The sequence below is a fragment of the Peromyscus eremicus genome, chromosome 9, assembly GCF_949786415.1.
Source record: "Peromyscus eremicus chromosome 9, PerEre_H2_v1, whole genome shotgun sequence".
Lineage (NCBI taxonomy): Eukaryota > Metazoa > Chordata > Mammalia > Rodentia > Cricetidae > Peromyscus > Peromyscus eremicus.
The window spans coordinates 53,359,416-53,377,669 of NC_081425.1; the positions used below are offsets into that span (position 1 = coordinate 53,359,416).

The 18,254-nt window shown below is 38.8% G+C and overlaps 1 protein-coding gene across 1 annotated transcript; it reads left to right on the forward strand.

Annotated features, from left to right (window-relative positions):
- The first annotated feature begins 610 nt into the window (after positions 1-610).
- Adamdec1 (ADAM like decysin 1) lies at positions 611-17,525 on the forward strand. The gene is made up of 13 exons (XM_059273410.1): positions 611-809; positions 2,696-2,814; positions 4,112-4,188; positions 5,225-5,303; positions 5,674-5,750; positions 9,481-9,667; positions 9,868-9,924; positions 11,063-11,134; positions 11,402-11,571; positions 11,927-12,008; positions 12,866-12,996; positions 14,724-14,898; positions 17,436-17,525. The coding sequence occupies exons 1-13, from the start codon at positions 722-724 to the stop codon at positions 17,523-17,525; spliced, it is 1,404 nt and encodes a 467-aa protein (XP_059129393.1). The 5' UTR covers positions 611-721.
- Positions 17,526-18,254: the final 729 nt, after the last annotated feature.

Consider the following 18,254-nt stretch of genomic DNA (forward strand, 5'->3'; position numbering starts at 1 on the left):
GGAACTTTGAAAGAAACTTTGTAGTTGATATTACCAGAATCTCCTTTTAACATTTAAAAACAGAGAAATTTCTATTATTAAAGTTTGCAAGATTTTGCCCGGTGCTGTTTTTAAGATAGCACACTTGGGGCCGGGGAGATGGCTCAGTGGTTAAGGGCACTGGCTGCTCTTCCGGAGGTTCTGAATTCAATTCCCAGCACTCACATAGCAACTCACAACCATTTGTAACTCCAGTTCCAGAAGACCCAACACCCTCTTTTGGCCTCAGTAGGCACCACACACGTGTGTGTAGTGCACAGAAATACATGCAGGCAAAGTACCCCTATGTATAAAATAAAAGAAAACAAATAAAAGACGGCATGCTTTCTGTGCCAGTTTCTTAAAATATGGGCACAATAGTGACATTTTATACATTTGCAAATGTGTGTTTAATTAAGTGCTTGGGCCCTGAGTCTCAGCCTTCACAGTCCTATCAGGGTAGAACTCAGGCATGCAGTTACCCAGCTGAGAGCCCTTAATGAGCCTCCCTACAGATGTAAACATTGTTCTCAAGGGAGGGACATTCTCAGGATTTTGATGCTGCAGTTCACTGGCCAGTCCACAACACAATTAGGAAACATCCATTAACCTCACAAGTAAAATTCGAGACTCTATGTTCCTTTTCAACTCCTAAAGAGAACTAGAGGGAGACAGAACTGGCCACTGGAGAGAGCATAACTGTATGCTGCCTGGGACCTCTCAGCTACCCACAGAAGCCAGCATGTCTTGGGTCCTGCTTTCTGTCCTTTGGCTCATCATTCAAACCCAAGGTAAGTGTAGACATCTTATAGGAAAAAAATCAGATTATTTGATGAGTATACACATGAGAAAAATGACCTTTTCACTCACAATTCAAAGGTCAGCACAGTTTACACAGTGTATTTCTTGTGTCTTTATCTCCTGAAGTAAACTATATACTTATATACATTCATAGTAGTTTATACATACATATATATGCATGATGGTTATTTTTTAGATCACATGTGAAACATGTATTCAAAAGCTCACTTTTTTTCAAATCTCATATACTTCATCAAATAAAAATCATGCTTATATATGATATGACATTTTTCAAAATAGATGAAACAAATGTTGATTTATTGCTCTATTTACATTTATATTAGTAAGGGAAACTGTATTGATATAGTCATTAATCAAGGCTATTTATGAATTGGTACTTTGGGATATTTCTCAGTAGTAGGGAAGGATTCTCAGTAGTAGGGCATAGTCAAAAGAAAACTCCTGGAAAGGTAACTCTTTCTCCCTTCGAAGCCAATTATTGAGAGATTAACCAACAACTTGATAATCATTATCTGCTTCCTTACTACACTACGTATAAGTGAAGTGCATCAATGCCATCACTGGTTATCTTGCTAGTGGTGGTATCATAATCATGTTAAAGAGTCAGATGCTGGGAGCCTGCGCATTTCCATTCACAAACATGTACATAGTAAATCTTCTGCTGAAACAGTTGAAGGCTACAGCTAGGAATTTATCTAAGCTCAGTCACTACTTGTTCAATGATCCTATGCAAAGGTTCTTATCTAAGGTTGGCTGTAGTCTTTGTATTTCTCATATGTTTCTTACATTGTTAATCCCTCATGAGGTTCCCAAAGAGATGGTAAAGTAGAATAACATTAGTAGAATAACACTGACAATAATTGCACCATGTAAACATACATACTGATGAAATCTTTTTAAGTTCATTTAGTCAGTGAACTCTGTGGTCACAATTATGGCTATTTACACAATAATTTAGTTAAGTGTCTCACCACTAAAGAACTCTGATTGCCCTAGTAAGACTCTGTCTCAAAGCTGTGGAAACACAAGCATTCAATGGGCTGATTGGCCTATGTGAACAATTGTAGAATTCCCGAAAAAGAGAAAAGATGTGCTTTCATTTTTCTGTGACAGGGCTGCAGAGTTTCACACAGTTTATGTGTGCAGCTTTTATACTAATCTATATAGACAACAAGGGATAGGAAGGCAGAGTGACTTTCATTAAGCCTTTTAGCTAGGACAGCAAGTCACAAATTTTGATTCTGAATCATTTCTTTCCTTGCCATTTATAAACAAGAGAAACTATCTATCTGGCATAACTTGAAGTACATTAAGAAGAACCTTTTATTATAAAAAAAATTTCCCCATGTGCTCTCCATTTCTTTAAATTTTCTCTGAGAAAGGTCAATAAGAGCTTTATATCCTGTGAGATCTACAGTTTTGAGGGTAAAACTGTAAAGAAAGATCATCTTGGCTTATTGTCAACAGAGGCATGAAATCATTGGGAATAGGGTCTCTCCTAAGAGTAAAGTGTTACTTGCACATGGAAACCTTCATTTTTAGAGAGGGTGGTCAGAGAAATCGCAAGTTGAAGAGGACTGCAAAGGAATGCCCTCAGTTACTATAGGCAGAGTCCTGATTTACCAATCAATGTTCTTAATACAAGATGAACTGCTTCTCTACAAGGAGGTACGCAGCTTTCCATGTTGTTCTAGAAGTTAGGGAGACAGGAAACAATCCTTTGTGATTGAAATTGAAGCAGGGGAGCAATCTATCTGTTTTGAATGGTTAATTCATGTCCACAGGACAAAGCAATGGGCCAAACAAGTCAAAACACTGTCAGTCTTTCTTACCAATGTTTTCTGGCTTTTTCTAGTGATAGATACAAAGTCAGCCCCCGAATTAAAGCTCCATGAAATAGTTCATCCTAAAAGAATATCCATTTCACACAGAAGAGGAACCGAGAACAATCAGACAGAGAGATATGCCAAAGAGGTAAGTCATGTGTCACAATCCCCTGAAGACAAAAATGAAGGGCTTTGGGGAGTAGTGTGATATCACAGTCAACTTCCAGCACCTTCATCGTGCAGTCCCTCTATGAGCTCAGCTTTTGAAGATTGTAAGATGTGATGTTCAAGGGGGACACAGAAGCATTATTGGGGTATGAAGTTTATCAGAAACATCCTTAAACCACAGACAAACAAATAGGCAGACAACAGCATGGCTAGATGTCTTAAGGGAGTTCATGCCCCAGCACCAAAGATAGACATGACAGGTCTCTGAAATGGAATCAGGCTCAAGGGGAAAGTTTAGGGGTTCCCTCTTACAGGTTTCTGAGGAAGTTGGGGTTTCTACAACAGGAGTCTACAGACAAGCTCTTTGATTCCCAGAGAGCAAGGAAGGAGGCTGGGAACAGGATGCTTGGCCAGTGGTAGCCCTTCAAAATGTCCCAGTTTGTAAGGTTACTTCCTAAGGTGGGGAATCTGGACACCTGGAAGTCTGTTAGCTAAAGCTTTGCAGACAGTGCTCTGGGGAGGATGCGAGTGTCAGTATCTGTGAGAGAGGAGGGGCTGCCACAGGTGCTGTGGCCTGAGCAGGAGTCTCATCTTAACTCTGTGGAGGAGAGACAGCCATGACTTCTCAGGACCTGGTTATAATTTAACGTCAGAGAAGCAACTGCCCAACTTGACAATAAAGGCAAAGCTTCTTGGATGTGCCCTCAAATTTGTGAGAGCAAAGGACTCACAAGCAAGACAGATAGTTCTAGAAGGAGGCGTTCTTTCCTTTCAGCCTTATCATACTCCTGCCTTCTCTTCGCCCACCCACTCCCCAGTGATTATACTTTTCTGCAATGTAGAAAGGTATTCTAGCATATTGCCAATGTTTCCTCATTCTGTAATATTTATCACTTAATTCTTAGTGGATTTTTAAAACCATTTTATAGTATATTTCAATGGAAATATATTTCAAGATATGATGCTTTCTTGTCCTGTTGGTAAGTTCTTATGGTACACAGGATAGTATATTATGCATTAAAGCAAATGACAAGTCTCTGTGTCACAGACTAGAGCTAGATTAATGTTTGTGGCTGTCAAGTGATTATATTTTAGGAATCCATATTAATATACAAATTGTATTTTTTTAGATATAGGAGATAAGATGTAAGAGAAATGCTTTAAACTTCTGTATTTCTGCTATTTTAATGCATAGTGTAGATAATTGGTGTGTTAGTTATCATTTTTAGATTGGCTGAGATCTATGTACTTATAACTACTTCATTAAATATTTTCAGGAAAAATATGCACCTGAAGTTCAATATCAGATCATACTAAATGGAGAAGAAATTATCTTTCACCTGAAAAGAACCAAGTAAGGACAATTACTTCCTGAAAGCCCAGCCACTGGTTGTATTATCAGAATATTGGGACACTTCTTGGCTTTGGCTTTATTTCTGTGGCTGTGATAAAATATCCTGACAAAATCATATTAGAGGAGAAAGGGGTTACTTTAGCTTACAGTTCCAGGCTGCAGTTCATCATTGCAGGGAATCACAGTAGCAGGATCTTGAAGCAACTGGTCACATCTCACCCACAGTCAGAAGGAGAGTTAGGATGTGAGCATGTTTCCTGCTCAGCTAACTTTGCCTATTCTAACACTCCAAGGCCCCAAATTCAGGAATGGTGTCATACAGTGCACTTTCAGGCTTGGTCTTCCCACATTAGTTAAGGCACCCAAGACAATCACCCACAAATGTCCACAGGGGCTGCTATGCCCAATAAGAGGCAGAAACAATAGACCCTCCAGAAGCTGGCTTGTCTTACACAGTGAGACAAGGGATAGAGATGTCTCAAACAAGGTGGGAGGTGAGGACTCACATAGGAGTTTTCCTCTGATCTCCATGTATACGCTGCAACATATACAGTTACACATAAACATGCACATACAGAGACCCCCCCCCATACATTCACAAGATTACCCCTAAGCCTGAATCAGGGTACACAACCTAGAGACAGATTCTGGGGGAAGAAAAAAGGGGTATCACGAGTTTTCTAACTGTCAGTGAGCCTCCTTTGTTGGTCTCTTACCCATACCTGTGACTCAGCACCCTCCAAAGTCCCTGTCCTTGCTCCAAAGAATCCCATCAGGACTCTACCCATTCATGTTTGAAGATGAATCTGCAAGTGAAAAGTAATTGAGTGAATTCCCCTCTTCGGGTTAGTAAGTGTAACTTCATGCTTTGATTTATTTTACTAGGAAAGTCCCAATGTTGGAAAAAGATCAATGGTCAAAAGTCAACTCGGTCTCACTGTATACACAGTTATTCCCATAGTTCAGAAGATGATGTCAGATAAATCAGTATTTGTTGGTATCATGAGTGCATTATGCAGCTTTCTACTCTCCACAGGCATCTTCTGGGGCAAGACTGCACTGAAACATCTTACTCAGCCAGAGGAGAAGAGGCGACCAGACGCTCTCAGGATGTGGTAGGCTCTGAATCCATCCTGGGATCGGCCATTTGCCTTATAAAATACATAGGCCTGAGGATAGCTTTTAAATGCATCAGATGACTGGGAAGATAAGTGATTATCCATGGTCAGAGAGACAACTTTTCAAAGATAAGAGTGGACACACAGTAACACTCATAGACACAATGCTAATGTACCTACACACCCAATTAGACATCCCCATATACTTAACTAAAGTCATTTAAAAATATTTATTTATTATTTGTGTATTTATTTATTTACTTTGTATGTGTGTGTGCCTGTGTGTGTGTCCATGCATGTGTGTGTGTGTGTGTTTGTGTGTGTAAAATGTCTACATTTAAATAGTACAATGTATTTTCTACTCCAGACACCCTGCTACTACGAAGGCCACATCCTGAATGCAAGGGACTCTCTTGCCAGTATCAGTACATGTGATGGTTTGAGGTGAGAACTGTCATAGAGCATATTAAATACTAAGAGACTTTTTATCACACAGCCTTAAGTCTTCCTCATATCTTCTGTTGTCTTCTTACTATTTGGATTGTTCTTGTTCGTCACTAATCCATAAACCACTGGATTCTATGGTAAACTGAAAGGCAAACTATTGTGGTACAGTCACTTCATTAACTGTTGTTCTAGAAGTCAGTCCCAGCTCTGTCAAAGTTGAACACTGGACCTCAACCACATCTGTGTCCATTACCAAGTTCATCTACCTCACCCCTGGTATCTATTGTGTCTATCATGTTTTCTTAACTAACATGTCGTGTATGTAGTTTTTTTTAAGTCTCTCTTGTGATTAAAATGTGAAATAAAACATGTAATTGTTATTCTAGCGTGATTCATATTTAACATGACATCACTTTTTCTGCATTATCAAAGTGCCTCCAGAACATAGTTTTTTACTGGCGTTTACAATGGCTTTACAATATGTCAACATATGGAGTAACTTTCTAGTTCTAAGCTAATTATCTTCAGAGAAAAGGAGTCTTTAAGCTGTTCTTAGTCCCAATTTGTTCCCCAGCAGTTCTAAATGAACCTTTTGTTGTTCTTTCTAGAGTTCTGAGTGTCTAAATAATCATTTACTCCGTTCTCCACTCTGTTCATAGAAACTGCCAAGAAATGTTTGACAAATGAATAAGCAAACTGTTGGAGAATATTTAATAGACTCATGGTGTTAACTCCAAATTCTTTGGAATTACTTTATTTTATTAATTCTTGAGGCTACTCTGGTAAATGGCATAGATTTCACTTTTTTTTTTACATTTATTGAAAATAGCCTTTTCTTCCTCACATAATATGTCCTGATTTTGACTTCCCCTCACTTTACTCCTCCCAGTTCCTCCACCATCTCCACCCATCTACCTCCTTTCTGTCTCTTATGAGAAAATAAACAGGATTCTAAGGGATAATTATACTATATTGTACTATACTATACTATACTATACTATACTATACTATACTATGCTGTGTTATACAATACTGTAATGTATTATACTATACTATACTATATGACACTATACTATATAAAAACTAATACATAGGAATAGGATAAAACAAACAAAAAAAACAGAAGGAAAAGAGCCCAAGAAGAGACACAAAAAAACTGATACAGACACAGACACCCACTCACTCTCACACTCAGGAATCCTGTAAAAACCACTAAATGGGAAACCATAAATACATGTGCAAAGACATATAAGGTAAAAAGAGAGAAAAAAATAAAATAAAATAAAAAATGCATGTATACATACACATATGTATGTATTTTAAAGCCCTAACATGGAATTATGAGACAAAACCTCCAATGATAACATTGAGTTCCTTTTCTGTTGGCAAGTAGCTGGGTATGCAGCCTACTCTTAAGAGTAGTTTGTTTCCCCAGTGAGACTCCCTTGGAGAAAGCCAAATTTTCATTCGCAAGTGGTTATCAAAGGAGATGGCTTCTGAGTTGGAGATGGGGACATGTGTCCACTTCTCCTTTTAGCTCTAGGACCCTATCTGCTGCAGACCTATGCAGACCCTGCAATGCTCTCTCAGCCTTTGTGAGTTGATATGTGCATTATCCTGCTGATTTAGAAAATCTTTTTAAATTGGTGTCCTCCATCCCCTCTGATTCTTACACTATTTCTGACTCTTCTTCCTCAGGGTTCCTTTTAAGCCTTGAGGGGAGGAATTTGACCAAGACCTCCCGTTTAGGGCTGAGTGTCGCAGGGTCTCTCACTCTCTGTGTAGTGTCTGGCTGTGGGTCTCTGTATTTGTTACCATCTGCTTCAGGAGGAAGCTTCTCTGATGATGGCTGAGCAAGACACTGATTTATGAGTAGAGCAGAATGTCATTAGGAATCATTTCATATCGACAATTTTTTTTAGAATAATAGTATTTGATTTTACCCTAGGTTCCTGAGCTATCTAGTCTCATGTTCTTGGTCACCTAAGCAGTGTCAAGTATCTCATGGAATGGGCCTTAAGTCTAATCAGATATTGGCTGGTTACATCCGCAAGCTTTGCGCCACCATTGCACTAACATATCTTGCAGGCAGAACACCATTGTAGATCAAAGGGTTTGGGGTTTTGTTGGTGTTTACATTTCTCTTTTGGTAGCATGCAGAGCATCTTCCTGTACCAAAGATGACAGCTTATAGTGGTAAAGGCTCTATGTAGGCACCAACTCCACTTCTCCATATTCAATTAGTTGTGTGGTGCTGTCTTTAGCAATGGGACCTAGCTATCAGTTGTGGAGAACAACCTTTATCCTTGGCAACAGCTTGGGTTATTTGGGGGTTCCCATGAGACCCCTTTGCCAACAATTCAATTAGATGTTATCTAATCCCTGGGAAGCTTTGTTTGGTGACAAGAGATGGCCAGTTGGGGCTTTCTCTCCCCAATTATTTGGTGATTTCATCTAGATCCCCTTCACATATGTCTGTATTTTCCTGTACTAGGTTTTCATACTCCCCCTCAAACGGCCATTAATTTTAGCTATCTCTCCCTGTATTACCTCGTTCATCCTCTCTTCTATCCCCTCCCCTGTTGAACTTCCCATTTCAGTCTCTTTCATCCATCCATAACTATCTATTCTACCTAGAGAGATCTTTCCCCCAGCACTTTATTTTATACCTAACCTTGTGGTTCTACAGATTGTAGCTTAATTATCATTGGCTCAATAGCTAATATCCACATATAAACAAATAAATACCATATTTGTTATTCTGGGTCGGGGTTACCTCACTCAGGATGATTTTTTTCTACTCTCATCCATTTACCTGTGAATTTCATGATGTCATTTTTTTTTAAAGTTGTGTACTATTCCATTGTGTAAATGTACCACATTAAAAAAAATCTATTCATCTATTGAGGGAAATCTAGGTTGTTTCCAATTTCTGGCTATTGTGAATAGAACAGCAATGAACAGGGTTGAGCAAGTGTCTTCGTGGTAGAATGAAGTGCCCTTTGGATATATGTCTACGAGTGGTATAGCTGGATCTTAAAGGAGATTGACTTCTGTCTTCTTGAGGAACTGCCACACTGATTTCCATAGCGGCTGTACATGTTTGCACTCCCACCAGCAATGGATGGTTGTTCCCCTTACTCCTCATTTCTCCCAGCATGAATGGTCATTTGTTTTATTGATCTTAGCCATTCTGACAGGTGTAAGATGAAATGTCAAAGTAATTTTGATTTTTATTTCCCTGATCACTAAGGATATTGCATATTTCTTTAAGTGTTTCTCATTCATTTGATTTTCCTATTTTGAAAATTCTCTGTTTATATCTTTATCCTATTTTTAAATTGTTTTTTTTTTCTTGATATCTTTTTTTTAGTTCTTTGTATACTTTGGATATTAGCCCTCTATCGGATATGTAGTTGGTAAAAATCATTTCCTATTCTACAGCCTGCTGCTTTGTCTGAATGATGGTGTCCTTTGCTGTACACAGGTTTTTCTGTTTCATGAGATCCCATTATTAATTTTGACCCTAGTGCCTGATGACACAGGCTTCATTTAAATATTGGGCAAATGCTGATTGTAATTTGAATGAATACTTGTCATTTGCAAGGTCTGTGACTGAATATCTATGTGTAAAACTGGAATTGAGGCAGAGTTATCACTCTATTCTGAGTGGGATGTATGAATGGGCATGGCAGGTCATCCTAAAACACAACCTTATATCCCGCAGAGGGTACTTCACACATCGTGATCAAAGATATCAGATAAAGCCTCTACAGAGCACAGATGAGGGAGAACATGCTGTCCTTCCAATCACCCAGGGGGAAGTAGACACAGCAAATTACAAGCATGGTGAGAAGCATGCTGGCAGGAAACGAAGCCGTTTTCGAATTTCCAGGTCCTTAAACAGCTCAAATGTGAGTATAGCTTTCTTACAGCCTATGTATTTTGACTGTCTAAGCAAGGATATAAGATACACAGATATATTCAGAAATGACTGGTATATGCAAAGCCTCTATTTATTTCTTTTTTTAAAAAATTATTTTGGAGGGAAAAATGTAAATAGAGATGTGAGTAGAGATGATTACTAATGAGGTTCTCTTGTTATTTGCAACAGGACTTCCTTCAAGGACAGAAATACGTTGATCTCTTCTTGGTGTTGGATAATGCCTTTGTGAGTACAAAAGATGGCTGTACCTCTTTCTTAGTTCTCTCAACTAACAAGTCAACTTAAAAGTAAAAGAAGCCACGAACTTTTTTTAGTTAGCAATGCATTTTTGTTCAACTAGATTTCTTGGCTGCTTCAGCTGCTTTGTTGACAACAGTTTTCACCCATCTCATCCCGTTTATTATCAGTCAGTCACCAAATATTTATGTAACAGCAATAGACTTAATACCATATACCTATGTTCTAGTTTGCTTTCTGTTGCTGTGGTAAACACCATGACCAAATGCATCTTGGGGAGGAAAGGGTTTATTTGGCTTACAGCTAGTTGTCAAGGGAAGCCAAGGCAGAAACTCTAGGCAGGACCCGAGGTGAGGACCATGCGGAGCGCTGCTGCTGGCTTGCTTCCCTGGCTTGCTCAGCTGCCTTTCTTCTATAGTCCACGTCCACCTGCCTAGGGCTGGTACAGCACACAGTGAACTGGGCCTTCCCACATCAATAAGCAATCAAGAAAATGCTCCACAGAGATCCCCACTGGCCAATCTGATGAAGGCTATTCTTTAACCAAGGTTCTTCTTCTTAGGTGACTCTATGTGGCGTCAAGTTGACAAAAGCTAACTGGCACATACCTACATAAAAAATTAAAGAAAAATATTTTACTAAAGTAGTAGATTGTTTTAATATTTACCATAAAATATAAATGTCAATTTAATAGGTATTATGTAAATATGAACACAAAATTATATACAGCTTATAGAAACATAAATATAAAGAAGCTAGAGCTCGCCAGGCGGTCGTGGCGCACGCCTTTAATCCCAGCACTCGGGAGGCAGAGCCAGGCGGATCTCTGTGAGTTCAAGGCCAGCCTGGACTACCAAGTGAGTCCCAGGAAAGGCTCAAAGCTACACAGAAAAACCCTGTCTCAAAAAACCAAAAAAAAAAAAAAAAAAAAAAAAAAAAAAAAAAAAAAAGCTAGAGCTTATGTTGCCTCATAATCAAACCTGAATTAATATTGAGTGAATGCAAACTATTAATTTGATGTATTCAACTTAAAGACGAATAAGAAAACCTGTAAATCCTATACCCATCAGCCTCTCACTTCAATTTTCTATTTTAATTTTGTATTTTTATATTATCTATTTTTCAGTATAAGATGTATAACGGGAATGTGACTCGGATAAGAAGCTTTGTGTTTGAGGTGATGGATCTGCTCAATGTGGTAAGGCATTTGTCATGATGTATATTTCCATGTCTGTGCTTGGGTCTTCCCTGTGACTTCCACTGTGTGGGGCTAAGAGTCATCTAAGGGTGAGAGCTCATTAAGTCAAAAATCATATACGGTAACAAAGGCATCTTCTAGAATTTCTATTTTCACGATGGAAAATGATGATGTTTATTGTGTTCCTTTATCTATTACTTGTGGTCACCAAGAATATTAAAACAAATCCTGAGTGTTTTAATGAAAAAAAAATGTTTTTTTTCACAGATTTACAAAACCATAGATATTCAAGTGTCTTTGGTGGATATGGAAATCTGGTCTGACAGTGACAAGATAAAGGTGGAACCCAGGATTGGTGCCACATTCCAAAGCTTCCTGAAATGGCATTACTCTACCCTGGGAAAAAAGAAGATCCATAACCATGCCCAGCTTCTCAGGTGAATTCCTTCTTGCCAGGGCAGGGATATGATGGCAGAGTGGGTGGTTATCTCCAGGACTTCTTGACAAGAATTTCTGCTCAGTCATATCTCTTCAATAAGTTGTAAACAACTTTATTACCACTTACTACTATTATAAATTGACACATGAATTATGTGAAGGTCCTTATAAGATCAATAAAACACATTCTTCAATGCAATTGTAATTGTGGGTCTGTGATATGGCAGAAGCTGTGCCGGGCCCTCATTAACATACAGAAGGCTAGGATACACCAAGAGAGATCTATAACATCATTACCAAAGTTGTTGGTTTCCAGAGTCAGATTGTGATGTGGCCTCTCTACCTTTCACACAGTGGATCTGGCTTCCTCTATAGACGTGCAGGAATGGCAGCTGCGAATTCCTTGTGTTCTACATCTTCAGTGTCTGTTGTTGAGGTTTGTACACTTCTACTGAGATATCCTGTGATTCCATCTCTATAAAGACGAGCATTATGTCCTCTACCAGAGCAATCAGCTGAACTGACAAATCAAACTAGAAATGAAACCATTTTTGACCATTGCACTAAAGAGTCCGTGGACTAGGAAATGTTAGCCTTGACAAAGGCCTCCTACTTCTGTTTGTATTAAAGAATGTGGACCACAATGTTGAGACAAAAAGGGGAGCCAGGGTCCCTCTGTGGCCTCAGGTAACTCTAAATGAATCCTTTGATACAGCTGGTCAGAGGTCAGAGAAGGAACAGGGTGCATGTGAGGCATCGTGTGCCCACTGCTATCTGGCATAAGAATTACAACCACATTTTTACGGATGTGTGTGTCCATACCTTGACATCTAATAGTACTTTCCATAGAGAGTGCAATTAATCTAACCCTCATTTACCGAGAATGCAGTATTTAATAACTCAGTATTCTTTTTCTTTTTTTTTTTTTTTTTTTTTGTTTTTCGAGACAGGGTTTCTCTGTGTAGCTTTGCGCCTTTCCTGGAACTCACTTGGTAGTCCAGGCTGGCCTCGAACTCACAGAGATCCGCCTGGCTCTGCCTCCCGAGTGCTGGGATTAAAGGCGTGCACCACCACCGCCCGGCCTAACTCAGTATTCTTGATTGAACTTGAGCACTGAGTGCTCTTAGGAGCCAGTCATCTCAAATACACTAGGCAAAAAGCAATGGCAGAAAAATGAACTTAAGGATACACTATTCTTCCTCTCCCAAGTATTCATATTAGACACTACACATTGACAATGACTGAGAAATAGCTGAATAAAATAAAAAGTAACAGGTTCTTCTATTTGTCCAGGCCAAAGGAAAGAATAATGTGGCTCTCGTAGCAGTGATGTCCCATGAGTTGGGCCATGCCCTCGGTATGAGGGATGTTGTATATAGCACCAAGTGTCCCTCTGGCAGCTGTGTGATGAATCAGTACCTGAGGTAAGATGGTATCATCCCAAAGTGAAGAGAAAAATCCCCATTCCTAAATAAATGTACTGTGCATATGTGATAGGGGCACCTTTTCACAAAAGCTGGGTATCCTATTAATTCAACCTGCAAGTTCTTCATGCATATATTTTACCAAATTCAAGGATCATACATTAAGATTTCTAAATATCCCACCATAGAGTTTATTAGTATGGTAACTACATCATTTTAACCTAAAAACACTATCTTGCTTATGATGATAATTTTATTCCAAGATAGCCAAGATATTATCTTTATCATTATCATCAACTGAGCTGTTGATTTTTAACATATTTATTTATTATCTGGTAATTCCAGTTACTTTACCAAAACTTCAGATAGAAAAAAATAGATATAGCATCTTTTGTTCTTGAGATGCTCACAAATTAAAAGTTTGCCTGTAGACCATAGGAACCTCCATTTATTTCCTTTAACTATATCATGATTGTCATCTCTCACTGGTCAGCCCTCAGTGTGAGCTGAGTAGATGATAACAATGGTAACACTCATCTCTCTTGTTACTTTGGATAATCTTGAACTCTTGTTACAGTTAGTCATCTACTGCTGGGCATGCAGCCTACCTGTATTAACTTTAGTATCTGATTGTTAACTGGACACAATTTATAATCATCTGGGAAGAGATTCTCAATAAAGGATTGCATGTTGGGTTGACTTATGGGTCTGTTGGGAGTTGCCTTAAGTAAGTTAATTGATGTGGTAAGACCCAGATGACTTTGGGTGGCACTACTCCCTAGGAAAAGGTTCTTGAACTACATAAGAGTAGAGAAATAGAGCTGAGTACAAGCAAGTGAGCGTGCATGCATCCGTTTTTCTTTGCCCTTGATGGATGTGATGTGACTAGCTGTTTTGACTTCCCTTTATCTCCAAGTTGCCTTTTTTCAGGGTATTTTCTCAGAGAAATGCAACTAGGACCATCACAATGAGGATTTAAATTCTCTCCTCTCTGCTTCTGGATCACTCGGAGAAAACATTCCACTAGAATACTACACATGCTTCACCACTCACTATAGGCAGCATAGAGATGGGTACTCACCATAGGCAGGATAGAGATGGCCACCCATCATAGGCAGCATAGAGATGACCACCTACCATAGGCAGCATAGAGATGACCACCCACCATAGGCAGGATAGAGACGGCCACCCATCAAAAGCAGGATAGAGATGACCACCCACCATAGGCAGCATACACCATAGGCAGGATAGAGATGACCACCCACCATAGGCAGGATAGAGATGACCACCTATCATAGGCAGCATAGAGATGGCCACCCACCATAGGCAGCATAGAGATGACCAACCACCATAGGCAGGATAGAGATGACCACCCACCATAGGCAGCATAGAGATGACCACCTACCATAAGCAGGATACAAATGACCACCCTCCATAGGTAGGATAAGAGATGACCACACATTATAGGCATGATAAAGATGACTACCCACCATAGGCAGCATGGATATGACTACCCAACGTAGACAGCATGGATTTGACCACCCACCACAGGCAGGATACAGATGACCACCCACCATAGGCAGGATAGAGATGTTCTGGACAGTGACTAAATTTGGAGTTTCCACTGGACTGGGTCCCACAGTGAGATACATTAGATTTTTCTACTTACTTATCAGCCACAAGCTTCTATACTGTATATAATGCTATACTATTTTTTTCTGTTATAGTTCAAAATTCCCCAAGGATTTCAGTACTGCCAGCCGCTCACTCTTTCAAGGATTCCTTTCAACTAGAAATGCAAGGTGTCTGCTGTCGGCACCTAATCCTAAAAATATAATAAAACCAACCTGTGGGAACCAACTTCTGGAAGTGGGGGAAGGCTGTGACTGTGGCTCTCCTGAGGTATGAAAATGCATGAGGTTTGAAGTTGTATTTATTAAGATTTTAAAGCAGAACTAACTACTGGACTAAAAGTTATACACTTTCATTTTCCATTTTCTTCTTTAAAAGACTTTATATTTATTTGTGGTATGTGTGTGTGTGAGAGAGAGAGTTTATATGTTTATGTGCATACACATAACTCAGGAGAGGATGTCAAACCCCTTGGAATCAGAGAGATAGGTGGTTTTGAACTGGCAAACATGGGTTTTGAGATCTGAAACCTCATCCTCAAGATTGTTTGGCAAGTACTCTTAGCTGCTGAGCCATCTCTCCAAACTCCTTTTCTTTTTGTAATGTTCCTTTGGAAATTAGTTCTGGAGATGAACTTGATATCAGAGTGTGACACAGATTTGTTAGTAATTAGTGCTTTGCTTTTCAGTTTAGTTAACCACCCTGTGAAAAGCACACATGCACATGCACACACAAAAAGAAAAAAAGAAAAAAAAAAACCACCAGCATCTGTTTATAACACGATTGCACAAAGCCAAATATAAAGAAGGAGCAGTTACCCACAGCCTGCCACATTCCTTGTAGTCACTGGGAAATTTCCAAGTTTCAGGCTAATAACCGGTGACTCCATGTGAAACTTGTGATCTAGCCATGATTTTTGACAGCTCTTTGACAGTGCAGAAAGTGTCTTAGGTTTCTGTGCATCAGAGCATTTATTCAGAAGTTCAAATTATGTATCAGATTCTTAATGTAATTGTTTAGAATTTGATTACTTGTTTGGAAGAATTTTCATATTTTCTTTTGTGCTGTCTAAGGTTTCCTTTTTGACATAGGATATAATTCATTGATTATTATTATTATTATTATTATTATTATTACCCATAATGTCATTTTACTATTATCTTAGTGACTTATCAAATATCTTTAAGAGTTGACCCCAAGCCGGGCGGTGGTGGCGCACGCCTTTAATCCCAGCACTCGGGAGGCAGAGGCAGGTGGATCTCTATGAGTTCGAGGCCAGCCTGGTCTCTACAGTGAGTTCCAGGAAAGGCGCAAAGCTACACAAAGAAACCCTGTCTCGAAAAAAAACAAAACAAAACAAAAAAAAAAAGAGTTGACCCCAATTTATTCTATGTAGGTAATTATATCCCATACACAAGAAAATACAGTCTATACTGTTTAGTTATTATATCTTCATATATATCTTTTCCTTGTCTCATGGTATTTAGTAAGCTTCCCATAAATGAACATGATACTCTTTGCTCTATCCTTTATTTTATTGGGTGGGGTTTTTGCTATTTGTTACCTATATTTCTTTATGATGATGATCTATCATTTATCCACAGTGTACATAAATAGGAAATCATGTTTAAATGCTTCAATTTTGGCTGCCAAAATTATCTACTAATTTTGCTACTTACCAAAATATCAGCAGCTGTTCCTTAATTTGGTGGATTGTATTTCTTTTAATCGGTACGATCAGGCAACCTTACATTTTGGACTAAGAAAACTCATAGTTGAAATACAGGTATTCTATTGATAAAATGGAGTTTAACTAATATAAATGTGTGTGTTTGTGCATGCACATGCATGTGTGCATCTGTGTGTGTGTGTGTGTGTGTGTGTGTGTGTGTGTGATCATTACACATTTCAATAACACTATTATCCAGGCATGGTAAAAAAAAATTAATTTTAATTTGAAAATTTTCCTCTATTTTCACTGGACAGTACAGCAATGTTCATCCTTGAAAATTTCAACAGATTTAAGTGCAATATCTTCTAGACAAAATTTATTTGAGGAAATTCTTCGTGATTTTTCCCCTCTTGATGTTTAATGACAGTGTTCACTGAGTGCAACATTTCTTCCTATCATTAGTTCTCCCTTGTTATGGTCACTGGAATTGGTACAACAGAGCAAATAGGTTTAAAAAGGTTAACTTCTCTGATAAGGCCTGAGAGCTGCACTAATCCATGGGCATAGAAATATGAATTTAGTGGGAAATTTGATTGTGTCCAGTTAGCAGGATAATAATAGCAGTCTTGTAAGCTCCTTGGCCATGGATTCTTGGCCAGGTTTCCAGTGCCAGGCATGAGTTTCCTCCTGTGTCCAATCATAAAGCAGTTGGTTATCCCCATAACAATTGATTGCACCGCAGTGGATGGACCCTCACTTCGTAGAATATGAGTTATTAAAAGTAAAAGAAAACCAGTTCTGGAGGCAGCACTCAGGAGACAAAGGCAGGCAGATCTGTGAGTTCAAGGCCAGCCTAGTCTACTTAGGATGTTCTAGGAGAGTCAGGGCTACATAGAGAGACCCTGTCTCAAAAACAAAACAAACAAACAAACAAAAATAGGACACAAAGTTGAGAGGGAATGGAAAGGAACGGGTTGGATCTGGAAGGAACTAGGGAGAATAGCAGGGCTAAATATGATCAAAATATATTATATGAAATTCTCAAATAATTAATAAAGTATACTTTACAAAGTAAGAAAATCTTTCACTGTTCTCTTGTACTAAACTCAGAGATTGTTTTGTTTGTTCTTTGTAGGAATGTACCAACCTTTGCTGTGAGCCCCTAACATGTAGGCTGAAATCTCAAACTGACTGTGAAGAGGAAGCATCTAACCATATCACGTGAGTACCATCTTGTCCAAGTTCACCAAATGCCTTCTCACTTTTCTTTCAGATTTCAAAAAGGTGTCCTGCTGGGCTCAATAACATACTAAGAACAAAGTTCACCTACACCTTTAAATGACTTAATTTTGTAGCGAAGCAGGAATACATTACACACAAAATCAAGCCTGTGTCATACATGTATGAGAAAATGGGTTACCCTGACATTTATAAGATTAGAGTTCCTGGGACTTCTGCTAAAATTGGTGTAATTTCCTATAGTTAACATAGTTAGTATGAAAAGAATTAAAGTGTAGTTCTAACAAGACTTGACTGATAAGCACAATTCATTCTCTGTTAGAAATGATAGGTATTGTTAATAAGGTAGTCAGAAAATCAATAATCATTAAGAACTCAGTGTAAGATTTGACAGTTTTATTCTTTTTAAAGTGTCTCCGTGGAATACAATCCAGGTTTTTGTTTTAGGGTGACCTGGAGATCAGTGTAATTTGGAGTAGTGAAACAAATGGCTTGGCATTGGGGATTTAGGTTTTGTTTGGGTGTTAAATAGCCTCTGTATATAAAATCTGCAACAGCAACAGATGAGAACACTGGGATTCAGGAGACACAAGAGGGAAAGAGTTGTTCTGAGCCTTTTCTCAGACATTTCCAGGAATTAAAACTGCAGGGAGAGTAAAATCAAATGACCAACTCCAGCAGCACTCAGTGTCCTTCCTCAGGAAGGAACAAGGTC

Bases quoted from the DNA above. Each gene is read 5' to 3' on its own strand.
- Adamdec1 (XM_059273410.1), top strand. From the start codon at position 722: ATGCTGCCTGGGACCTCTCAGCTACCCACAGAAGCCAGCATGTCTTGG. The intron at 5,304-5,673 runs GTAGGCTCTGAA...TTTCTACTCCAG, and splicing joins CCAGACGCTCTCAGGATGTG to ACACCCTGCTACTACGAAGG. The intron at 11,572-11,926 runs GTGAATTCCTTC...CCTTTCACACAG, and splicing joins AACCATGCCCAGCTTCTCAG to TGGATCTGGCTTCCTCTATA.